We start from the raw sequence: 26622 nt of genomic DNA, 5'->3' as shown, positions 1-26622 counted from the left end.
TGTGACAATATACAATCATGTTTTCCCACAAAGTGTGGCCATATTTAAAGGTTACCCATTTTAGACTCCTGACATCAAAATATAACAAAATAGAAAAAAAATCCTGCACCCATACAAAGAAACATAACTGTTGCATTTAACTGCAGAGTTTGGAGTTGTCCGCTTTCACACTTCTCTCCATTATCCACCCTCTTCATCTGTGTAAGTGTCTCCTCAGTCTTCTGGAGTGCGGTCATGTGACCCGAGCTTCCCTGTTGTGATCACATCAACCATTCACATGGGCCTCGGCCGTCTCCAGAGCTTACAGCACCGCCCATGGCTATATTATCGCATACACAGACTAAGCAGCGACTGCTTCTTCAGCTTGACTGGCAAGAAAAGGGATGGGAGGATGGCTCCATACTTCAATCCGTCCCTCCCATTTTTATCTAATCTATAACCAACCCCCCACAGCCAAAGGGTGTTCTCCAATCTAAGGTGACCCAACCGTATTGTGGCAGGTGTAGCAGACCCAACCGTGTTGTGTCGGGTATGGCAGAGCAGACAGGGTGTAGGTCTGTCACATCACAGTAATCATTGGCAGAGCACTAGTTTGAGCTTTGGGGAGGGATATCAAACCCTTACTGAAAAGTACAAGAGAATTCAAATTGGGTCAAAATTGTGGGGGTTGAAAAAAAAAAAAAAAAGGCATAATTTGCACCATTTTGCAGATGAAGCAACACAGACAAGAAAAGTGAAACCAGGAAGAAACGAAGAAGGAGGGGTGCATGGGAAGGGCAGTGCAGCCTAAATTAGTGACATGCCCGGGCCCTTCTGCACTTTAAAAAAAAAGAGACTACATGAAAGGGGGTGGGGGAAATACCAGTTAATTGCATGTAGGCACTAAGCAATAGTGAATTTTATTTTACCAAAATGGAAAACCCCTTTAACTTGCTATGACCAAGAAAAAAAAAAAAGAAAGAAAAAGGAAAGAATATAAAAGTAAATGAGCAATGGGGTAAAATAATATAGCCATACCATGAATATTATCCAGCAGTCCTCCACACACTCATGCAGTACAGCAAATTCAAAGTCTAAATAGCTCTCAAATAGGGGCAATATATATGTTAGGCTATGCCACCTATTCATACCAATAAAAAGGACTCGAGCTGGCCGTAGACCTTACTATATGGCACCATTTAGAGTAGTCCAATATTCTCAACCAGGAGCCCAGCACTCGCCAACTCCACCCGGCTTCCTGCTTGCCGAGGGGCAGTGCACTCCTGATTAACAGCCGGGATCAGTAGCATTGTCACGCTGCTGGCCTGAACTGTGTGTTCTCGATCAGAAAGCGGGAGGAGAGCAGGCATCCATCCAGCATGAGAGCAGCAATTACAAGCTCTACCGCAAAGAGCTTGTAAGTCACATGCTCCTTGCTTCGACTGTACACCACTGATAGTTCAATAATTTACTGCTTGTTGCCTAAGAATCACTACATTCTTGAGAATAGATATAAAAATTTTTAATACATAAAATGCAAACCTGCTTTTTACAAGCACTTTACAATTTTAACCATTTGCTGTTTGGTATAGGTATGCAACCTTTACTTTACATCAATTGCTGAAAAGTCTGACGCTACACAGTGACATCTCAGACGGTTTGTGACAAAGTTGCACATTTCCCAGTTTTCCATAGTGCTATAAAGAAGATGCTTTGAGGGCAATAAAGTATTACCTTATTTGTTCCATGCCATCGGGAAATTCATTATACACCTATCCTCAGGAGGGTCATACATGGCCTTGTGTTCTCTGAAGGGGTTCACCATGTCAGTCAAGTGAAGTTCCTTTATGAAAAAATTGGAAGGAATGACCCTTTTGAATTCTCCACGGGGGGGGGGGGGGGATACAGAAATTGCCATTATAGATAATGACTGCCCAGCTCCTGTCACACAATTCTAATGGAGCAGGTGATCTATTTCAGCCTCACTGACTATATGGTTAGAATATACTATACTTTGGAAAATATAAAGGATAAATTGCAGTGTCGTCCAGGCAGATTGGCACTAGCTCTAGCTGGTTATGTGACACTGTACTGATGTAACAATTTATAGCAGAGTATTGAGAAATAAAATGCAGGATTTCACTTCCGCATGTCCCTGGCAGGAAAAACGCATGCACAATCCGCATGTGTTTTTTCTGCCAGGGAGATGCAGAAACGCTCAGGAAAAAATCCGGAGCATTTCTGCATTGTGGGCACATAGCCTAAAGCTAGAAACAAAGATGAAGACTGCACTATACAGACATAATGTAACACACAAAATCGATAATTCAGCGTGTGACAGAAAAGCAGGCGTTAGTGTTATAAAGAAAACCCAAAGTGATTATGTTTTAAACTTTACTGTGAGTTACTCGCTACAAAACTGTTGTGTGGCTCCAGATTTACAATCCCACTAAAGTACAAGCTTTGTGCTCATTTGTTAAGAGCACTATTTGCCAACAAAAAGAAAAGAGTGGTGAAAACTAGAGAACTATAAGCTGAAATCAGCTATGAATAAAAAAATAAAAATTTTGCTCAAACCGAAATTTCTAAAATCCAAAGCATTTTTTGAAGAATCTAAAGCGGAACAAAGAGCAAAGTAAAATCAGAAAGGGGACAATATTACCAGTGGTAAAATACTATCAGATACGGAAGCACCTCTGTAATCTGCATCCATCTCCAGACAGACCAATTCTTCTTTCAATACAAATGGGGCACCTGTTGGAACGTAGCATCACGTACCAATTCTGGAACTAGTATCACTTAGGCTGTGTGCCCACTATGCGTTTTTCAAGCGTTTTTGCCGCGGAACTTCTGCAGCGAAAACGCTCAAAAAACGCTTGGTAATACGTGCCCCATGGTCCCCCCAATGATAATCCGCATGTGCACATGCTGCGGAAATTTCCGCTGTGGATTTTCATTGCGGAAAAATACGCAGCATGTCCATTAATTTTGCAGACACGCAGCGTAATTGCCGCCATTGACTTGCATTGAATCGCTTAAAGGGGTTTTCCCACGAACAGAAAATTCATTTTAATCAATAGATCTTGGAATAAAAATAATTTCCATCATTGGATGTGTTTAAATAAAATGTTCCTGTGCTGAGATAATCTTATAAATGTGCCCCTGCTGTGTACTGTGTAATGGCTGTGTCTGACCGAACAGGAACATGGTCTGATCATACCACATCTCCTGGGCAGGGGGGGGGAGCAAAAGAGTATACAGACATTATAGCCGGGGATCACAAATGATTCTTTGAAGTAAAACATTTTGTAAAAACAGGCAGGGAAATGTTTTATCTCACAAAAACAATCAGCTGTGATCCCCTGCTATAATGTCAGTATACTCTTTTGCTTCCCCCCCCTGCCCAGGAGATGTGGTATGATCAGACCATGTTCCTGTTCGGTCAGACACAGCCATTACACAGTACACAGCAGGGGCACATTTATAAGATTATCTCAGCACAGGAACATTTTATTTAAACACATCCAATTGTGGAAATTATTATTATTCCAAGATCTATTGATTAAAATGAACTTTTGTTCATGGAAAAACTCCTTTAACCCCTTTCCAACCCTTGCCGTATTAGTACGCACATTTGCGTACCCCCGGTTCAGTGAGGGCTGCTGCGCTGAGCCCTCACTGAACCGAGCACATGTCAGCTGATTCTTACAGCTGACATGTGCCCGCAACAGCCACGGGTGGAATCGCGATCCACCTGCGGCTGTTAACATGTTAAATGCCGCTGTCAATCTCCAACAGCGGCATTTAACACGCGCTTCCGGGTTGTGCGTCATAAGCCCCGCCCACCGGCGACCCCGTCACGTGATCGCGGGTCACCGATGGACGTGCATGACAACCCAGGGTCTGCAGCAGATGCCTGTGGTTGTCATGATCTCGTCGCTATGAGCGCCACCTAGTCGGCGCTCATAGCACAGGACCATTTCTGCTATATGCAGAGGATCTGCTGATCCCCTGTATGTAGCAGAGACGATCAGCCAACTGCAGCTTCTAGTCTCCTATGGAGACTATTGAAGCATGCAGTAAGTGAAAAAAAAATGTTTTTAAAAATATAAAAAAAAAAATATATAAAAAGTTTAAATCACCCCTCTTTCGCCCCATTCAAAATAAAATATATATATAAAAAAAAAAAAAAACACATACACATATTTGGTATCGTCGCGTTCAGAATCGCCCCATCTATCAATATAAAAAAAAGAATTAATCCGATCGGTAAACGGTGTAACGAGAAAAAAAATTCTAAACGCCAGAATTACGTTTTTTTGTCGCCGCAAAATTGCAATAACGGGCGATCAAAACATCGGATCTACCCCAAAATGTTATCAATAAAAAGGTCAGCCCGGTGCGCAAAAAATAAGCCCTCACCCAGCCCCAGATCCCGAAAAATGGAGACGCTACAGGTCTCGGAAAATGGCGGGTTGTTTTGGTATAAAAAAAAAAAAAAAAAAAAATTGGGGAATTTTTTTTCAGCACTTAACCACTTCGCGCCAGAGCCTGTTTTTGCCTTCGTGACCAGGCCAATTTTTTCAATTCTGACCACTGCCAGTTTATGAAGAATTACCCTGGAACGCTTCAACGTATTCCCCTGATTCTGAGATTGTTTTTTCGTGACATATTGTACTTCATGATAGTGGTAAAATTTCTTCGATATCACTTGCGTTTATTTGTGAAAAAATCGGAAATTTGGCGAAAATTTTGCAATTTTCAAACTTTGAATTTTCATGCCCTTAAATCAGAGAGATATGTCACACAAAATAGTTAATAAATAACATTTCCCACATGTCTACTTTACATCAGCACAATTTTGGAACCCAAATTTTTTTTTGTTAGGGAGCTATAAGGGTTAAAAGTTGACCAGCGATTTCTCATTTTTCCAACAAAATTTACAAAAACATTTTTTTAGGGACCACATCATATTTGAAGTCACTTTGAGGGGTCTTTATGACAGAAAATACCCAAAAGTGACACCATTCTAAAAACTGCACCCCTCAAGGTGCTCAAAACCACATTCAAGAACTTTATTAACCCTTCAGGTGCTTCACAGGAATTTTTGGAATGTGGAAGAAAAAAATTAACATTTAACTTTTTTCACAAAAATGTTACTTTAGACCCAATTTTTTTATTTTCACAGGGGTAACATGAAAAAATGGACCCCAAATTTTTTTGTGCAATTTCTCTTGAGCGTGCTGATACCCCATATGTGAGGGAAAACCACTGTTTGGGCGCACGGCAGGGTTCGGAAGGGAAGGAGCGCCATTAGACTTTTTGAATGTAAAATTTGTCTGAATAATTAGCGGACGCCATGTTGCGTTTGGAGAGCTCATGATGTGCCTAAACAGTGGAAACCCCCACAAGTGACACCATTTTGGAAACTAGACCCCTTAGGGAACTTATCTAGATGTGTGGTGAGCACCTTGCACCCCCAGCTGCTTCACAGAAGTTTATAATATTGAGCCGTAAAAATAAAATTTTCACATTTTTCCCTCAAAAAATGTTTTTCATTCCCTAATTTTGTATTATCATAAGGGTAACAGGATAAATTGCACCATGAAATTTGTTGTGCAATTTCTCCTGAACACGCTGATACCCCATATGTGGAGGCAAATTACTGTTTGGGCACATGGCAGGGTTTGAAAGGGAAGGAGCGCCATTTGACTTTTTGAATGTAAAATTTGTTTGAATAATTAGCGGACGCCATGTCACATTTGGGGAGCCCCTAATGTGCCTAAACAGCGGAAACCCCCCCCCCAAGTGCCACCATTTTGGAAACTAGACCCCTTAGGGAACTTATCTAGATGTGTGGTGAGCACCTTGCACCCCCAGCTGCTTCACAGAAGTTTATAATATTGAGCCGTAAAAATAAAATTTTCACATTTTTCCCATAAAAAATGTTTTTCATTCCCTAATTTTGCATTATCATAAGGGTAACAGGATAAATTGCACCATGAAATTTGTTGTACAATTTCTCCTGAGTACGCCGATACCCCATATGTGGGGGAAAACCACTGCTTTGGTGTACGGCAGGGTTCGGAAGAGAAAGAAGCGCTATGTTGGCTGGGATAGGCAGCAGACACCATGTCACATTTGAAGAGTCGCTGACATGCCAAAACAGCAGAAACCCCCACAAGTGACCCCATTTTGTAAACTACACCTCTCAAGGAATTCATCTAGGGAAGTAGTGAGCATTTTTTAATTTTTAAATTTATACCATTGGGCAGTGAAAAAAGCATAATTATATTTTTACCACAAAAAAATGTTTTACCCTCAGATTTTACATTTTCACACAGGGCAATGGGTAAAAATGGTGCCGAAATGTGTCACAATTTCTTCTAAAAGTGTCAATACCCCATATGTGGCTGTATCGTACCACTTAGCCATAAGGTGAGATTTGAGGGGGAAGGAGCGCTATTTGACAATTGGAGAACAAATTATTGTAGAATAGGCATTTGGATTTGGGAGCACAAAATTTTCTGAATTTCTTTTGGGGGGCAAGGACCATTTTGCTTTTCCAGAGCCTTTCTGCTACCAGTAACTTGGAAGTCCCTTATATTTTTAACAGATGATGGACCTGAGTGGGGACTAGCTTTTTTTGAGGACTGAGTTGAAGCTTTTATTGGGAACATTTTACGTAACATTTATCCGGCGCTCTAGGCTGAGCACTTACATCGGGGTTTCCATCTAATTTTCCAAGTGATGTAATTCAGATGAAACCCCTGCAGGATCCATTCACTGTAATGAGGCAGCAGAGTTACTCTGGACTCCGTCTGGCCTCTGTTTAGTGGTGTCCTTTTTTTCAGAAGTGCACAAAACTGTGGCCAACCGCACTTTTATGCACGCCTAAAACAAATGACACCGTGGGATCCAAGGCTAGACGGCATCCACAGTGGCCTATATCTGCCTCATTACAGGGAATCTTCCATCATGGGTTCTGGCTGAATCACGTATTTCAGAGATTTACACGGAAACTCTGGTGTAAGTGCTCAGCGCAGAACACAGGATAAATGTGAGCAGAGCCTTACTGGGATCTTTGGGAGACATAATAAACAAAGGTGAAGAATATTTGTTTTATTTATTTTTTATGCCGTTCCTAGTGTGATATAACTGATTAGATTACTTTATTCTTCGGGTCGGTGCGATTAGAGATACCAGATTTATATCGGGTTTTTATGACTGACAGCTGTCACACACTAAAATACGCTTTTTTGCAAAATCTAGTTTTTGCATCACCATATTTTGAGAGCTATAATTTTTCCATATTTCGGCCGATAAGCCGTCACATGACTCTTTTTTGCGGGACGAGTTGAAATTTTTATTGGAACCATTTTTGGGCACGTGACATTTTTTGATCGCCTTCTATTCCGTTTTTTGGGAGGTAAAGTTAACAAAAACAAACACTTCAGGAATTGTTTTTTGAGTTTTTTTTTATGCCGTTCTGCGTGTGGTAAAAGTGATCAGGCAGCGTTATTCTTCGGGTCAGTACGTTTACAGCGATACTACACTTACTGTATTTTTTTTATGTTTTGGCGCTTTTACACAATAAAACAATTTTATAGAAAAAAAAATATTTTTTTTGCATTGCTTTATTCTGAGCGCTATAACTTTTTTATTTTTTGGCTGATGGAGCTGTATGGCGGCTTTTTTTTTTGGAACAAGATGACGTTTTCAGTGGTACCATTTTTATTTCTATTCTGCTTTTTGATCGCATTTTTTTCCACTTTTTGTTTGGCGATATGATGAAAAAGCATATTTTTTTGCTCCGTTTTTTATTTATTTTTATTACGGTGTGCACAGAAGGAGTTAGTGTGACAGTTTTATAGCTCGGGTTGTTTCGGACGCGGCGATACCAAATATGTGTACTTTTTTTGGTTTTGTAATAATTTACGGATTTATTGGTTTAATATTTTATTTATTTATTTTTATTTATTTTGTGATTTTTTTTTTTAATAGTTTAAAAACTTTTTTTTTACATTTTTACTTAGTCCCTGTATGGGACATTAATTTTTATTTTTCTGATCACTGATCTCATGTAATGTAATACACATATATTACATTATATGAGATCTTCACTGACTGTTTCAGTCAGAGTCTCCTGTCTGACTTCAGCTACATACAGGCTGAAGTCAGACAGGAAGGACACCATATATGGCAGAGCTGGAGGCGGTCATGTGACCTCCAGCTGCCATAGCAACCCCAGGTCCTCAAACGAAACCGAGGTCTTCGGAGGTAAGCAAGACGACCCCCTCTCTTCCTGCTGTCTCCTATATGCCGCGATCACTATAGATCACAGCATATAGAAGACAGCAAAGGGTTAACATCACTGGGACCTGATCTAATCAGGTCCCGATGATGTACCCCGTCAGAGCTAACGCTCTGCACCGGAATCGGAATCGCAGTGCTTGCAGGACCCTGGGGGTCCTGGGCACTGCAAGACCACCCACCGTTTTTAAACGTCGGCACTGCACAGAGCCCGGCAAGCGCCGACGTTTATCTACAGTGGGCGGTCGGGAACCGGTTAAACATAAAATAACCTATACATGTTTGGTGCCTGCGAACTCGTAATGACCTGGAGAATAAGAATGGCAGGTCAGTTTTAGCATTCAGTGAACGTGGAAAAATAAAGAAATAAAAAACAAATGTGGTATTGCACTTTTTTTTGCAATTTTACCACACTTGGAATTTTTTTCCCGTTTTCCCGTAAACGATATGGTAAAACTAGTAATGGCGTTGAAAAGTACAACTTGTCCCGCAAAAAATAAGCCCTCACACGGCCATATTGTCCAAAAAATAAAGACGCTATGGCTCTGGGAACAAGGGGAGTAAAAAACGAAAAAGCAAAAACGACAAAACCCAAGGTTGCGAAGGGGTTAACATCCGCATGACTACATGTGCACATGCTTATATTAAGCGATTCAATGTGCGGATGGTACCTGGGTCTGGAGAAGAGGAGACTCTCATCCAGACCCGGGTACCATAGTACCTGTTAAAAAAAAAAAAAAAAAAAAAAAAAAAGTAAAATAAAAAATAAAGATTATACTTACCTTCCGATGGCCCCAGGCATCCTCAGCAAAGCGCCCGGTCTGTTGTACGGCTTGTGATGGTCTAAAAAGGACCTGCGGTGATGTAATTTAGTTATGTGACAGGTCATGCGATCGCCGGCGTCACATTTAGTCGTGACCAAGTGGTCAAGCACTTTTCCAAGTGATGCTAAAATCGCTTGGAAAAACGCTTGATAACCTGCATGCAGAAATGCATGTGAAGAACGCTTGACAAACTTCTACCTGGCAGGAAAAACGCATGTAAAATCCACATGCGTTTTTCCTGCCAGGGAGATTCAGAAAAAAAAATCTGCAGCATTTCTGCATCGTGAGCACTTAGCCTTAGACATTTATGGCAAGTACTGTGAGGCTGTGTGCCCACTATGCGTTTAAGCGTTTCCGCAGCAGCAATTCCGCTGCAGAAACGCTTAAAAACGCTTGGTAGAAGGGCAGCAATGTTCCCCAATGATAATCCGCATGTGCTATGCACATGCTGCGGAAATTTCTGCTGCGGATCATCATTGCCGAAAAATCCGCAGCATTACCAATTATTTTGCGGAAGCACAGCGTTTTCGCCGTCATTGACTTGCATTGGACCGCATGTCATCCGCATCACTGGATCAGTACATGCGGATTCCATGCGTTTCAATGTGCGGATGGGACCCGGGTACCATAGTACCTGTTAAAAAAAAAAATGATAAAATAAAATATTATACTTCCCTTCTGATGGCCCCCGGTGTCCTCGTCTCGGCTTGCCGGAAGCTCACGGTAGACTAAAAGGACCTGCGGTGACGTCATTTGACATCGGCAGGTCCTTTAATTTACCGCGAGCTGCCAGCAAGCCAAGACAAGGACACAGCGGGCCATCAGAAGGTAATATTTTTTATTATTTTTTTTTACCATTCTCACGCTTTCCTGAGCGTTTCTGCATCTCCCTGGCAGAAAAAAAACACATGCGGATTTTACATGCGTTTTTTCCTGCCAGGGACATGTGGAAGTGAAGCGTTTTTCACACGCGGGTTGTCAAGCACTTTCCAAGCGATTTTTAGCATCACTTGGAAAGTGCTTGATAACTTGGTCACACTATATAAATCCATGCAAACGGCATGGATTTATATAGTGTGACTGAAAGAATGGTAAAAAATAAAAAATTATACTTGCCTTCTGATAGCCCCCGGTGTCTTTGTCCTGGCTTGCCGGCAGCTCGCGGTACACTAAAGGACCTGCCGACGTCAGCGGTCGCGTGATCAGTCACATGACTAAATGACGTCACCGCAAGTCCTTTTAGTCTACCGCGAACTGCCAGCAAGCCGAGACAAGGACACCGGGGGCCATCAGAAGGAAAGTATAATTTTTTTTTTTTTTTTTTTACAGGCACTATGGTACCCGGGTCCAGAGGACAGTCTCCTCTTCTCCAAACCCGGGTACCATCCGCACATTGAACCACATGTTCATCCGCATGTACAGATGCAGTATCCATGCGTTGCAATGCAAGTTAATGGCGGTGAAAACGCCACGTTTCCGCAAAATAATTGGTAGGGCTGCGGATTTTTCTGCAATGATAATCCGCAGCGGAAATTTCCTCAGCATGTGCACAGCACATGCGGATTATCATTGGGGAACATTGCAGACCTACCAAGCGTTTAAGCGGAATTGCCGCTGCGGAAACGCTTAAAAAATACATAGCGCGCACACAGCCTAACGCAGAGTAAACTGAAATGCAGTGAGTTTCAAACCCACATGTCCGTTTCTCTTGCAAGTACCCAGAGTTCTGCAGATTTTCCCCACTGAATTGCATTAGATGCAGAAAATACGCAGGTAACAAATGCAAGAGAGTTTTCAGTGTAGTTTCACTGCAGAAACACACTGAAAGTTCATGTAATCTGCACATGGCTATATCAAAGTATTGTCAAAGCCAAATACCAAGTATCAAGAACAAAAGCAGCTTTATTTAAAACAAGATATACCAAATAGACAAATCGAATCAGGAAAAAGAAATCAAATTAAATTAACCAAGTTCTGGTTGCAAAAGAGGATTCACTGAAAGAGGACCTAAACAACTCACATCCACTAAATTAATAAATCACTGACTGCAGTGGACAAAATATTAAAATACAAGCTTTATTCTTATCATTAAAATTGAATTAATTTCCAATCCACCATGCTATTAAACAGTCTATCCACACACCTCTGCAACCTCTTGCAGGGTCATCATGTGAATACTGATACTTGATAAATATAGATACAATTTCTCTTTAAAATATTAATCCCAATCGTGCCATCTATTCTTTCCAATTATCACTAGGGGAGCTATAGATTTCTCCATTGTGCAATAATATACCGTAACTAAATTCTGTATTTCTACACAGTATCTTAATTGTATGTGCAAAAAATTGATGTACCAAGATTGATCCGCAATGCGTTTCACTACCCCGTATACATTCGGTGGGCACATCAGGAGGCTAATATTTCATGTTTCTGTTGCCACATAAACACAGGAGTGCGATTCCTAACTCCCGGCCACGATAAGAGCCACATGCTGCAGCATGGACGCTGGCTAATTATAGATTTAGCCCCTTCCAGCCAATCACAAGGTCCCTAACTCGGAACCAATCAATTGTGGCCACGTAGAAGCGCGTACCAGCGCATCACTGACACCGTGGTATCCATGGTGAAACAACCCCAGAAAAGCTGCATATTAAAGAGAATAGAGGCATGTTTTGCCTCTCCTAGCGTTCATGGTCCTCATTTAAGGTTGCTGATATATACGCGAGATCTGCCCCATATAGGTTATAGCCAATGATCCCTCTGCAAAGCAATTTATCTCCAATGTTTCTGTATATGATCACCTCTATTTAAAAACATTGGTGTACTGGTGATCTGTCTCAATTTCATATTGCAGCAAATTTTATAACTGTAGAGGTTTTTTAAGATAATTTATCAATATTGAAGACTACCCATCTTCACTTCAACCCTATTTATACTACCTTTAAATTTACTAGCTTATTACTATAGAAGTCATTGGCCTTATTATACTACATATGCGGTAAGTCCCATACGTCATCTGGGATCAAATACTTAATGGACCATCTTTATTTCTACAATCGGTACTGTTATTTTTATCTCTCACATTAAAACCTGTTATCTAACTAGAATTACCCTAATACATTCCTATGTCTAGAAGAATATTAATCTCCATCAATAAATGGCGTAAAAGATATTGATTCATTCGACCCGGGGGGGGGGGGGGGGGGGGTTACAGTTTTTAAAAGAAATATCCATAGTACTTCTTTGCATAAAACCCCATTATCAAGGTCTCCATCCTCAGTAGATGTTCTTATCTTTTCAATGCCTTGAAACTTCAACATCAGGTATCTCCTCCATAACTATCCACATGAGTCTAGAGATGGGCGCATCTTCCCTCCTCAGGATGTCTTCCATGTGTTCCAAAATCCTTTTTCTAAACTCGGGGATCGTTTTCCCCTACATAGCTCTTAGGGCGTGTACACTTTGCCATGTACACTATACCTTCTGTTCTGCAATTAATAAATTCCCTAATTTTGATACATTTTCCCTGCAGATTCACTATTGAATGCATTCTTTTTTTTGTTCAACAAAATCACAGGCCTTGCAGGAACTACATCTATGTTCCTACTACATTACTTTTGCTCAACCATGTTATATTCTCTTTGTAGGGTTGTAGACGACTGTGTACCAAGCGATCTTTTAAATTTCTCCCTCTTCTGTAGGTTATCATCGATGCATTAGATGTTATACAGTTTTTTTTAGGTCCGAATCCATTTTTAATATTCCCCAATATGTCTTAAGCACCTCCATTACTTCTCAGGAGTGATAGTTGTATCTACCCATCATTCGTATTATACCCTCATTTTCTATAGGTTTTGGATTTAACAGCGATTATCTATTCGCTGCCATAGCATGATTGTAAACAGATTTTATTACTCCTCCAGGGTAACCTTTTTCCAAACTTCTCCTCCAGCTCTCTTGCCCTACTCTCAAAATCTCCTAAGGAGCAATTGCGCCTCAGCCTGAGAAAATGCCCCTTAGGGATTCCTCTAAGGGGTAGTGGATGATGGCTTTTCCACTGCAAAAGACTATTCGTCGCTGTCAGTTTCCTAAAAAAAGTCGTAAAATGACCCATCTCATCCAACTGGATCATAGTGTCCAGAAAAGGTATCACATTTATTAAATCGCTGAAGTCAGTATCAGACCCACATTGTTGACATTCAGGAGGGACACAAATTTCTCAAATTGTGTATCGCTTGCAAGAGAGGATCCTTGGGCAGTGCTATAGGGCTTAAGTAGCACTGTAAATTCGGTTGGCATCATAGGACAATACCCAGAACATACAGCCACAGTCTCAGAACAGGACTGTTATTGGAAGGTCATGATCTCCAGTTTTCCTGATTTTTCAGTCTTCAGTGTCACATGAGATTCAAAGAATGCATGCTAGAACAAAGGATTTTTATTTTAAAGCGATGTCAGACTCATCCAGGATCGGCCTTTAACAAAAACCACTACGTCTCAGCTTTAAAGGACTTCTATTCAATAATAACTTGGCATTCATGCTTCTGATCTTGGAACAACAGAGTCCTGAACGCTGGCATCCTCAGTCTTTTCTGGCCTCTCAATAAATCAGCAGGAAGAGGTCTTCACAGCTTTGTAACGTTCTCCCCATCACAAGCAGAAGAGGGTCAATAATGATGACTGTGATGGTAGAGAAAGATGATAGAAGCATGACCAGTATAAGATTCTCATCTGTTTAAGCTGCTTTTAATAAATGTGAAATTATAAACAGAACTCCTAAAACTGGCTGTTAAATTCATTGTAGCGTGTCCGAATTATTCAGAATGCATATTTAAAAAGGTTGTTGTAATAGCGATTCAAACACGGGAAAAACAGATGGCTTTTTAAGAACTAATGTAAAATGCATCACAATAAAGCGCCCGTCTAACAGATATTGCTTCCTAATTAGTGTAAAATATAGATTTTAGCGTATGCACGGCCAGCATTTCGCCAGTCTGTTGGGTGGTTTGATTTTAACCTACCATGTAGAACGTCTGGCCAATTAATAAGGCTGATGGCAGCAGTCATAAGCCACAGATAACATGATTAAGGCTTTGTGTACACATGAACATTACAAGCTTTGGGAAAGGCTATCCTGATATCACGGGAAGGGATCCAATAGAGAGTGGCACCATTTACACCTTACACAGAACCCTATTCTATCCATGTACGTAGAACCCAAGGCCTCATTCAGATGACCACGTTCCATCATCAGTGATTCACACAGATAGACTAATGAGTATATGTTCTATGGGGCTGTTTACATGTCCAGGTTTTTTTGGTTTTGTTTTGCTTTTTTAATTTACGAATCATGTGTCAGTGCAAAAATCAGAGACCTGTCCATTTTTTTTAGTGGTATAGATAAAGTGCCAATATAAGTCTATGGGTCCATGAAAAGTCATCCGTGTGCGATCTGTTGATTTGCAGGACTCCGGTGCATCAGACCAGTCAGTAATCTATGATCACTGGACAGGAGGCCTGTAAATCTCCTTACCTCCCAGCATCGAAGGCTCCTCTATTGATCAGTTGGCTTGGCATGATGTCATTGCAACGTGAAGCGCACACGACATCACTCGAGCCCAGCTAACCAAAAGAGGAGGCGGGAGGTAAAGAAGTGCTTAGGCCTCCCATTCAGTGGGCATTACTGACCAGTTTGATGGACCGGAGGCCTGTGAACCAATGAGCCCATCTCTTAATTGCGACAACTCAATTGCAGTATTTGGTAAAAATCAAGGTCTTTATAGCAGTACTGTAATGGCAGGCATGGGCATCTTCAGCCGATCCCTGGCTGACATGGCAACCCATTGGCCCTCTATAGTTGTGCCATGGAGTGGAGTGAAGAGGGGCATTTAAAAATGTCAGCAGCGGACAGAGCTCAGTTCCACCACTTGCTGTTAGACAGATGTGGGCTTTTGAGCTTGCATCAAAAAAGGGGACACAATACAATAATACATCATGTCAGTAAGGGGTTAAGATAGGTCATTGATAACTAATCGGTGGATATCCAACAGCAGCTCTCCCACCAATTAGCTGTTCTCAGTGTCAAATATTACTACTTGCCGAACTGAATACTACAACTCCGTCAACTGCTGCCAAGTATTTATTAAAAATGTATTTAAAATTGTTAACTTCCAGCCGCTGTCGGAACAGAGAACAGCTGATAGTAGGTGCTCCAGGCCTCCGTTTATAATGCTAAATATTGGTCATCAATATAAAAGTAGTGGAGCAATTCCTTAAATGGGTAAAATTGTAAAGTGACTACAAAAACAAGTAAATCCTCTCTGGTCTCAAGAATGGATTTTTAAATTTTAAAGTTCACAGGTCATTGCTTAGGTTACCAGCCACCTCTGCAGTGACCGGTTTCATAATCAAGAGCGTGCACTCAGCTGTTTGCTATATACAGTTAGGCCCAGAAACATTGGGAAAAAGTGACAAGTTTTGGCATTTTAGCCGTTTAGAAAAAATATATTCAAGATACAGTTATACAATAAGGGCAGCACAGTGGTTCGCACAGCAGCTTTGCAGCGCTGGGGGGGGGATTCAAATCCCACTAAGGATAACATCTGCAAGGAGTTTTTATCTTCTCCCATGTTTGCGTGGGTTTCCTCCCACACTCCAAAGACCTACTGATAGGGAATGTAGATTGTGAGCCCCAATGGGGACCGTGATTATCATTTCTGGGAAGCACTGTGGAATTAATTGTGCTATAAGTGAATAAAAAATAAAAATTGGCAGGCGCTTCACAGTACAGATGTACAATGACCCAAAACATACTGCAAAAGCAACCCAGGAGGTTTTTAAGGCAAAGTAGAATATTCTGCAATGGCCGAGTCAATCACCGGATCTCAACCCCATTGAGCAGCACCTCACATGCTTAACCCCTTTACCCCCGAAGGTTGTTTGCACGTTAATGACTAGGCCAATTTTTACAATTCTGACTAGTGTCACTTTATGAGGTAATAACTCTGGAACGCTTCAACAGATCCCGCTGATTCTGAGACGTCGTGACATTGTACTTCATGATGGTGGTAAAATTTATTTGATATGATTGGAGTTTTGTGAAAATAAGATAGGCGAAAATTCTGCAAGTTTCAAAATTTGAATTTTCATGCCCTTAAAGTCAGAGATAGGTCACACAAAATAGTTAATACAGGTGGCACACTGCGGTAAAATTCTTATGCTTTATTCAAGCAATCTTTAAAACAATGATTCGGACGTGTGAAACCGGCCTTACTCTGGACTCAGTCTTGCCTCTGTTTAGTGGTGTCTTTCCCCCAGAGGTTCACAAAACTGTGGCTGACGGCACTTTCATGTACGCCTAAAAAAAAACGGACACCATGGGATCACACGTCAGACGGGGTCCACAGTGCCTCAGTCTTCCTCATTACAGGGAATCTTCCGCCAGGGTTTCCGTTTGAATCACGTATTTCAGAGATTTACACGGAAGCCCCAGTGCAAGCATTCAGCGCAGAATAGATTTGAGCCGAGCCATACTGCAATCTTTAGGAGGCAGAATGAACAAATCAGCAGGAGGTGAAGAATTGATTTTATTTCTTTTTAACACAGTTCCTCGTGCGGTATAAGGGATTAGACAAATTTATTCTTCGGGTCGGTGCGATTACAGCGATACCAGATTTATATCGGGTTTTTATGTTTGGCAGCTGTCACACTAAAAAATGTATTTTTTTTTTTTTTTTGCATTGCCATATTTTGAGAGCTATAATTTTTCCATATTTCAACCAGTCATGTAAGGGCTTGCTGTTTGCGGGACAAATTGACGTTTTTTATTGGTACCATTTTCAGGGACGTTACATTTTTTATCACCTTCTATTCCGATTTTTGGGAGCGAGAATAAACAAAACCATTCAGGAATTTTCTAAAAAAAAAATGTTTTTATTTTGTTTTTATGCCGTTCCACGTGTGGTAAAATTGATAAGGCAGCTTTATTCTTCAGGTCCGTACGTTTACAGCGATACTACATTTATATAATTTAATGTTTTGGCGCTTTTACACAAAAAAAAAAAATGTTTGCATCGCTTTATTATGAGAGCAATAACTTATTTTTTGGCTGATGGAGTTGTATGGAAGCTTGTTTTTTGCAGGACCAGGTATAGCAGTTCAGAATCACGGCTATACTTTGTAAACTGTCAGCCATGCAGACACAAGTTACTTTGATCATGCACTGCGCATAATTAAACTAACTTGCTGGTGCTTGGCGACCCGGATGTAGTCATGACGATATCAAGTCACCATGGCAATGATCGGGACCCCGCGCTGACAAGGCAGGGGCTCTGATCCAAGAACAGAGGGGCTTTTGTCTCTCTGCTCACTTGCTAAATGCTGCGATCGCAGCATTTAAGGGGTTAAAGTGGCTGGCGTCAGCTGTCCAAAAAAAAAAAGCTGACATCCAGCAGCAATTGCGCCCGCACAGCTTGTATAATACGTACCTGGCCCATAAGTCCCAGGGCACAGGGACGTATTATGTACATCGTCAGAAAGGGGCTTCATTTCATTAACCAAGGTATCATTTTAATCAGTGTAATGTGGCCCACCTGACAGTATGTAGTTTATTGAGCACAATCCTGCTGACAGGTGCACTTTAATAAGTTTACTCTGAAAACACTGGGACAAACAGATTAAATGTCTGTATTTTTCAGAGTTGAATGCATTATTGGTAAATAAAACGCTTTCCAAAAGTATCGCTGTGACGACAAAAGTATCGCTGTGACGATACATCTTAATAAACCAGACTATGAGATTTGTTAATCCAAGAGAAATACACTATTATCTTTGTGTTGACTTAGAAATGTATGTGTATTTCTCTTGGCTGGTCAAAAAGGATTATTTGTTAAACCCTGATTGCTGTCTCCTCTTGGGTTTGGAAACAACTTTTGCTACTATGCTAATGACTAGTGTTGAGAATTCGGATACCGAAATATCGGGTATCGACCGATATTCGCGGTATCGGAGTTCCGATACTGAGTTCCGCTACTTTTAGAATATCGAATACCGGAATCGGAAGTTCCCATAATGCCTGCGCTCTGCAGTGTCTCTGAAGGATGACAAGCAGGATGGCAGCGCTCAGCTTACTGTACTTGTCATTTAGTGTTAAAGGATTTATTTAAAAAAATAGTGTTTTCATGCACAGTCTCTTTAAAAAAGAAGGCCGGCAATTCAGCAGCGGCATACACCGGTACCCGACAATTTACAACAGAAAGAATAGAGCATTACACATAGATTAGATAGATAGAAACAGGTCAGTCACATATATAATAAGTACAGTGACAGTGTTGGTTACTGTACTTGTCATTTAGTGTTAAAATAAAGGATTTATTAAAAAAAAAATTGGCTTGGGGTTCCCCGTAATTTTAGTCTCTAGCGGAGGTTAAGCAGACAGCTGGGGCAGATGTTTGAAGCCTGGGAAGGGGGTAATACCTGCGGAGCTTCCCAGGCTACTAATATCAGCCCCCAGCTGAATACCTAGCCTTTACTAGCTATTAAAACGGGACCCCCCCCCCCCAAAAAAAAGATGATGTGGGGTCCCCCCTATTTTAATAGCTAGCAAAGGCTATGCAGACAGCTGGGGCTGATATTAATAGCCCAGGAAGGGTGCCATGAATATTGGCCCCCTCCCAGGCTAGAAACACCAGCCATCAGCCGCCCCAGAAATGGCACATCCATAGGATGCGCCAATTCTGGCACTTAGCCTCGCTCTTCCCACTGCCCTGTAGCGGTGGCAGTGGGGTAATAAGGCTGGGGTTGATGTCAGCTTCTAATGCCAGCTGACATCAAGCCCAGGTTAGTAATGGAGAGGTGTCTATAAGGCACCCCCATTACTAACCCCATAGTCAAAGTTAAAAAAAAACACAAACACCCAGAATAAAGCCCTTTAATTGAAATAAAGACAATTCTTTATTGTTCTAAATTAAACCATACTTACCGTCACGCCCATTTCAGCTGAAGCCAACGATCTCTTGCAATAAAAGAAAAATAATAAAGCAACATCATCCTTACCCTTCGATGGTTCCCAGGACAGCTCCAGCTCTGCTACATCGAGATGACAGCCTGGACCGCAGCAGAAAGCTGCCATCCAGCCTGTCATCCCGCAGACACTGAGAAGCGCAGGCATGCTTGCGCTCCTCAGTGTTAGGCTGTGACGGCATCCAGATGAGCCGAGTCTCTCACGCTCACCTCATGCACGTCACTGACAGCGTGGGAGAATTCTCCTGCGCATGCGGTGAGCGCGAGAGACTCTGCTCATCAGGATGCCGTCACAGCCTGACACTGAGGAGCGCAAGCATGCCTGCGCTTCTCAGTGTCTGCGGGATGACAGGCTGGATGGCAGCTTTCTGCTGCGATCCAGGCTGTCATCTCGATGTAGCAGAGCTGGAGCTGTCCTGGGAACCATCGAAAGGTAAGGATGATGTTGCTTTATTATTTTTCTTTTATTGCAGGAGATCGTTGGCTTCAGCTGGAATGGGCGTGATGGTAGGTATGGTTTAATTTAGAACAATAAAGAATTTTGTGTTTATTTCAATTAAAGGACTTTATTCTGGGTGTTGTGTTTTTTTTAAATACTTTACTAGAAATTCATGGCGGTCATGTCTAATATTGGCGTGACCCCATGAATTTCGGGCTTAGGGCCAGCTGATAATGCCAAGCTGGCCCTAACCCCTTTATTACCCAGTGAGCCACCACACCAGGGCCCTGGATGAGTTGGGTACAGCGCCAGAAGATGGCACTTCTATGAACGCGCCATTTTCCGGGGTGGCTGCGGACTGCAATTTTCAGCGGGGGGGCCACAGAAAGCTTGGGCCTCCCTGTACTGCAGATTCCAGCCCCCAGCTGCCTAGTTGTACCTGGCTGGACACAAAAATAGGGCGAAGCCCCACGCATTTTTTTTATTTTTTTTTTTTAATTATTTCATGAAATTCATGAAATAATTAAAAAAAAAAAAAAAATACGTGGGGCTTCGCCCTATATTTGTGTCCAGCCAGGTACAGCAGGCAGGAACGGGCTGCCCCCAACCACCAGCTGCCTATTTGTACCTGGCCGGACACAACAATATAGGGAAGCCCTTTTTTTTTTTTTTTTTTATTTCATGAAATAAAGGGCTTCCCTATATTGTTGTGTCCGGCCGGGTACAAATAGGCAGTTGGGAGTTGGGGGCAGCCCGTTCCTGGATGCTGTACCTGGCTGGCATACAAAAATATGGCAAAGCCCGCGTCAAAATTTTTGGGAAAAATTACTTAAAAAATAAATAATTTAGGGACTGCATCTTTATTAACTCCTCAAGTGTCATTTAGTGTTAAAATAAAGGATCCCCCATAATTTTAGTCTCTAGCGGAGGTTAAGCAGACAGCTGGGGCAGATGTTTGAAGCCTGGGAAGGGGGTAATACCTACGGAGCTTCCCAGGCTACTAATATCAGCCCCCAGCTGAATACCTAGCCTTTACCAGCTATTAAAATGGGAGACCCCCCAAAAAATGACGTGGGGTCCCCCCCTATTTTAATAGCTAGCAAAGGCTAGGTAGACAGCTGGGTGCTGATATTAATAGCCCAGGAAGGGTGCCATGAATATTGGCGCCCTCCCAGGCTAGAAACACCAGCCGTCAGCCGCCCCAGAAATGGCGCATCCACAGGATGCGCCAATTCTGGCACTTAGCCTCGCTCTTCCACGCTGCCCTGGTGCGGTGGCAGGAGGTAATAGGGCTGGGGTTGATGTCAGCGCCAGCTGCCATGAAGCCCAGGTTAGTAATGATGGGCATCTATAAGACACCCCCATTACTAACCTACAAAGTGTTAAAAAGAAAAAACACACTACACCCAGAAAAAAATTTGAAATAAAAAACACCATTTTATTTAATTCTTAGTTTACTAAAAAAAAAATAGTTACCTGTCCACGTTCCTGCGCTGATCTCCCATGCACAGCTGTCACATCTGGAGATGGTGACAGCTGTGCATGGCTGCTGTAAGCTCACGCTGCCGGGGAACACGTCCGCTCCCGGCAGCGGGAGCCACTGACTGAGGTCACCGGAGTGCATTCAGTCAGCGCAGCTCCGGTGACCTCCTTTACGGCACTGCTGTACCGTGGGAATTTCTCACGGTACAGCAGGGCCGTAAAGGAGCTGACCGGAGCAGCGCTACCTGAACTCCAGCGAACCCGCTTATGCAATGACGGGGCTGCTTTACGGCCCCGTCATTCTAGCGGCGGCAGCGGTTCAGAGCGGTCACATTCTATGTAGCTGCTCTAAACTGGAGATCTTCGTGGGACACTCGTGAACTGCTACAGAGGGGTAAGGATAAGATTGTGGTTTATTATATTAGATTTTATTACAGGAGATCGATGGCTTCGGGGAATTAGGTGTCTAGGTGAGTATAGGTGTAGTTTTTTATTTTTTACTTTATTTTAGGTGGCGATCGGCGGGGACAGGTAATGTATAAACTAATTTATTTTAGGTAACCACTGGCCTCAATGAAGTGTATTTAAAATTTATTGGGGACCAAAAAAAAAAAAAAAAAAAAAAACACGTATAGGGGCAAAAATAGCACATGGGGCAGTTTAAATAGCAGGGTCAATTGCAAAAAGAACTTCGGCACTCCATACATGAAAATATAAGAAATATTGTATCTAGACTAATGTCACTTTGAAAAATGAAGGTTTTTTGCACATAATTTGGCCAATTTATGTGTGCCCATCAACCACGACAAGGTCACCTTCGTATGATATCGTATCTAGATACAATATTTCTTATATTTTCATGTATGGAGTGCCGAAGTTCTTTTTGCAATTGAGATTACTCTTTTCTTCAGAGCACCCGAATAGACCAGTGAGCGACCCCTCTCTTTTTTCTAAATAGCAGGGTCAGGCTGATGGGAACTACTGCTCCCATCGATCTGATCCTGCTGGCATGAGTGGACGGGGGACAGACATAGGCCGATGGGAGTAGTAGTGTCACATCAGCCTATGTCTGCCTGCACGCACACACCCGCAGACATCGCACAGACACCCGCACAAACCAATCATGACGGGTCTGATGGTCTGCGAGGTGTGGCTGACCTGTGCGGCCGTGGGAAAGTTCATGCGAGTTCATGCAATGCAGTCAAGCATGAACTCACATGAACCCTCTGAGGGCACCGCGGCTACTTCAAATGAACAGCTGATCGGCATAACCTGATACCTCAGCTGTTCATTTGAAATAACCGGCGGGAAAGAGCAGCACAGAACGGGAAAGCCAGTGGTGAAGTCTTTTCATTGCCGGCTTCCCCGCCCGGGTCCTTCGCTCCCCGCCCGGTCCTAACTTACGATCGGGATGGGAGGTGGCGGGGGGAGCGGCGGGAGGCTGCGGGGAAGCAGTATGGGGCTGTGTGATTGTTTAAAAGCCGGCGGGCGATAAAAAGCCGCCGGCTTTTAAACAATCAGGAGAATTCTCTCACGCTGGGATGGCATTCTGAGGACAGGCTGGATCGCAGCTGAGCGCTGCCATCCAGCTTGTCATCCTTCAGAGACACTGCAGAGCGCAGGCATAGGAACTTCCGATTCCGGTATTCGATATTGTAAAAATATCGGAACTCAGATACTGTATTATCGGGTATCGGAATGCTCAACACTAGTAGTAACTCATCTCTCATCTCAGTAATGTAAACAATGTCTTCAATGAATACTGATTTTACCTATCAATTAAGAATTTTCAGAATGAACGATCAATCCTAATGGAGTAAGCAGATTTCTCAGATTATATAGTTTATCTGAGAAATCTGCTTACTCCATTAGGATTGATCGTTCATTCTGAAAATTCTTAATTCATAGGTAAAATCAGTATTCATTGAAGACATTGTTTACATTACTGAAATGAGAGATGAGTTACTACTGATAAGAATCTATGGAGGAAGGTGATGTTTCACCTCTTAACTGATACGTAGAATTTTATCAGCAGAAACTGTCATCTCCCATATCAGTAATGTAACAATCTATCTTCACTGAATACAGATTTTTTCCCCCATGAATTGAGAATTTTCAGACTGAATGTTCAGGACTGAGTTAAGTGGTGAAAAAAAGTATTGCTCCGATAGTACAAAGTATCTTATTTTCATGTGTACTATTAAAAGTGTAGTCTTTAAAGTGAATCTGACAGTTGATAAATTTTGTTTGATCTGACAGCATGTATCAGATAGAGGCTGAATGATTTCAGCTATATACCGTATTTTTCGGACTGTAAGACGCACTTTTTGGAGGAAAGTGTGGGGGTGAGACATACATACATACTGTGCGTGGGGGGCAGTGACCATTCACTCACCTTAATAGAACACACTGTACCTGCACCGCGGCTCCTGCTGCCGCTCTGTGGTCAATGTACCTGCTTTTAAAGACCATGAATATTCACTACAACCCACGCCCATGGGTTGTAGCGAATATTCATTGTTTTAATAGCTGGCACACGTGACCACCAAGCGGCAGCAGGAGCCGCGCCGTGGGTACGGTGTGTGCGTTAAGGTGATTGAAAGGTCACTGCTCCCCACACACACAGTCTCGGCGTGGGGAGCAGTGACCATTCCGGTACAGCATCTCAGTGTGAAGGCACATGACTAACGCCATGCGCGGCTCACACAGCGAGATCCCTGTCAGCAGCAGAGCAGGACGCAGCACTGGAGGAGAGAAGCGAGTATAATTGTTGTGTTTTTGTGCAGTGAATGATGGGGATCAGGAGGTGCCAAGCATACCAGGAAGAGGGATAATAGGGGCCACGTATAATAGGAAGGAGGGAGCGGGGGACGACTACACGTGTCAGCAGCAGACCCCCTCCCACTTAACAGGGCATCATGACCACATTTTTTGATATTTTCCTCCTCTAAAACCTAGGTGCGTATTATAGTCTGAAAAATACGGTAAGTTTATCTATGAAATGCTACGGCCGAGCCACAAGGGTGACTGCTCACACGCTGCCGGATGTTGGGCCCCTACCGATCGGATGTTGATGATCTATCCTAAGGGCAGTATTACACGGGCGTACAAATCAAAGAGATGGAAGCGCAGTGCGCAAAATGGCGGGCGGCTCTCCTGAACCAAGCACGACAGCTTCATGCATTTCTATGCAGCTGTCACTCGGGTTGGGAGAGCCACCGGCCAGGCCGTGCACTGCATTTCAATCGCGCTCCAATTAAAACGGTCGACTGACTTTGCCCTAAGTATACGTCATTAACATATACTGATGACAACTTCTTTAAATAAATCTGTCATTTTAAAAACTTTCAATATTTAACTCAGAAAAATTAATAATGGCTTATATTCAACCTAATTGACATGATTTTGGAATTCTATCATTGAAAAGACCAAGATATACATAATATAACCTACCAAATATCTAGTGGGGTTAAATAAGTATTTGATACAGTGTTCATTTTGCAAGTTTTTCCACCTACAAAGAATGGAGAGGTCTGTAATTTTTATCGTAGGTACACTTCACCTGTGAGACAGAATCTAAAAAGAATAACCAGAAAATCATTGTATGATTTTTACATAATTTGTATTTTATTGCATGAAATAAATATTTGATCACCTACCAACCAGCAAGAGTTCTGGTTCTCACAGACCTCCTAGTTTTTCTTTAAAAAGCCCGCCTACTCTGCACCTGTTTGATCTTGTTACCTGTATAAAAGACACCTGTCCACACACCTATCACACTCCAACCACTACACCATGGCCAAGACCAAAGAGCTGTCTAAGGACACCACGGACAAAATTGTAGACCTGCACAAGGCTGGGATGGGCTACAGGACAATAGGCAAGCAGCTTGGTGAGAAAGCAACAACTGTTGGCACAATTATTGGAAAACGTAAGAAACACATGACTTCCTCGGTCTGGAGCTCCATGCTACTTCTCACCTCATGGGGTAAGGATTATTCTGAGAAAGGTCAGGCAGGAATCCGGCCAGAACTACAAGGGAGGTCCTGGTCAATAACCAGATGAGAGCTGGGACCACTGTCTCAAACATTACCATTAGTAGTGGTCCCCCTGCATATGCCAGCACATTCCCACACCAGTTTGAGGTTTGACAAATTAACATCTCGATCCAGAAGAGGCATGGGAGAAGGTCATGTGGTCAGAGGAGACCAAAATATAACTTTTTGGCATCAACTCCACTAACCGTGTTTGGAGGAAGAAGGATAAGTACAACCCAAAGAACACTGTCCCAACCGTGAAGCATGGTGGGGGGGAAAAAAAAAAAAAAAAAAAATCATACTTTGGGGATGCTTTTCTGCAAAGGAGAAAGGACGACTGCACTGTAATGGAGAATGGATAGGGTCATATATTGCAAGATTTTGGCCAACAACCTCCTTTGCTCAGTAAGAGCATTGAAGATGGGTCATGGCTGGGTCTTCTAGCTGACAATGACCCAAACCACGCAGCCAGGGCAACTAAGGAGTGGCTCCGTAAGAAGCATTTCAAGGTCCTGATGTGGCCTAGCCAATCTCCAAATCTGAACCCAATAGAAAATCTTTGGAGAAAACTGAAACTCAATGTTGCCCAGCGACAGCCTCGAAACCTGAAAGATCAGTATGGAGGAGTGGGCCAAAATCCCTGCTGCAGGGTGTGCAAACTTGGTCAAGAACTACAGGAAACGTCTGACCTCTAATTGAAAACAAAGGTTTCTGTACCAAATAGTAAGTTCTTTTTTTTCTATTGTATGAAATACTTATTTCATGCAATAAAATGCAAATTAATTATGTAAAAATCATACAATGACTGCCTGGATTTTTTTAAAGATACATCTCTCACAGTTAAAGTGTATCCATAAAAATTACAGACCTCTTCATTCTTTGTAGGTGGAAAAACTTGCAAAATTGGTAGCGTATCAAATACTTATTTTCCCTACTGTACAAGAACAAAAATACTTAAGAGATGCCATAGAGAATGAATAATGATTGCTGGTGTTCACACTAGCTTCTTCAGGGATATTAATAAAGGCAATATCATGTCCGTATAAATATCTGCTACCTCTGATGATCAGCATATCGTGTACACCATTTAGAATACCTTTGATATATTTTACTAGGGTGTTACCATACCATATAACTATGCCAAATAGACTGTTTCGGGACTCAATACAAGTGTATTGAGAGTGTGAAGCTGTGCCCATCCAGCCGGCATGTGGCTGGGAGCATGTATAGCGCGCATACTTGTTTCACATGATCGCCGTTCCTGGGGAAACCTCAGTGCACGCGATGTGAGGTTTCACAAGTCTGCAGTCACTGAGTGACTTCAGACTTTTAGCTTCAGGCTGAACATCCCCTTTAACACGTTCCTTTCTAGGGGTAGTATACAAATCTGAACACTCAGTTATATGAATCGAGACTTTCAGTATTATTTCTATAGTTAAAATGACCAATTTAGATTTTTAGTAATACTGAATTAAATCAGAAAATGGTACTAAAACATGAGAATAATAGTCGTATTTCTTGACTG

The 26622-nt window shown here is 42.2% G+C and overlaps 1 protein-coding gene across 12 annotated transcripts in view; it reads right to left on the bottom strand.

Annotated features, from left to right (window-relative positions):
• The window catches only part of CASK (calcium/calmodulin dependent serine protein kinase), a 350915-nt gene that overhangs the window by 292251 nt on the left and 32042 nt on the right, over positions 1-26622 (bottom strand). Inside the window, exon 1 of one of the 12 annotated variants that reach the window (XM_073667253.1) lies at positions 1714-1742. The exons of the other annotated variants lie outside the window; for them this stretch is intronic. Coding sequence (XP_073523354.1) covers positions 1714-1727 — 14 coding nt within the window. The 5' untranslated portion in view covers positions 1728-1742. Of the gene's footprint in view, positions 1-1713; positions 1743-26622 lie in introns of those variants that run through there. 12 annotated transcript variants of the gene reach the window in all.

Source organism: Phyllobates terribilis, unplaced genomic scaffold (assembly GCF_046119375.1).
Source record: "Phyllobates terribilis strain yellow unplaced genomic scaffold, ASM4611937v1 Scaffold_2__4_contigs__length_985480577, whole genome shotgun sequence".
NCBI lineage: Eukaryota > Metazoa > Chordata > Amphibia > Anura > Dendrobatidae > Phyllobates > Phyllobates terribilis.
This window is presented reverse-complemented; position numbering and strand designations above follow the sequence as displayed.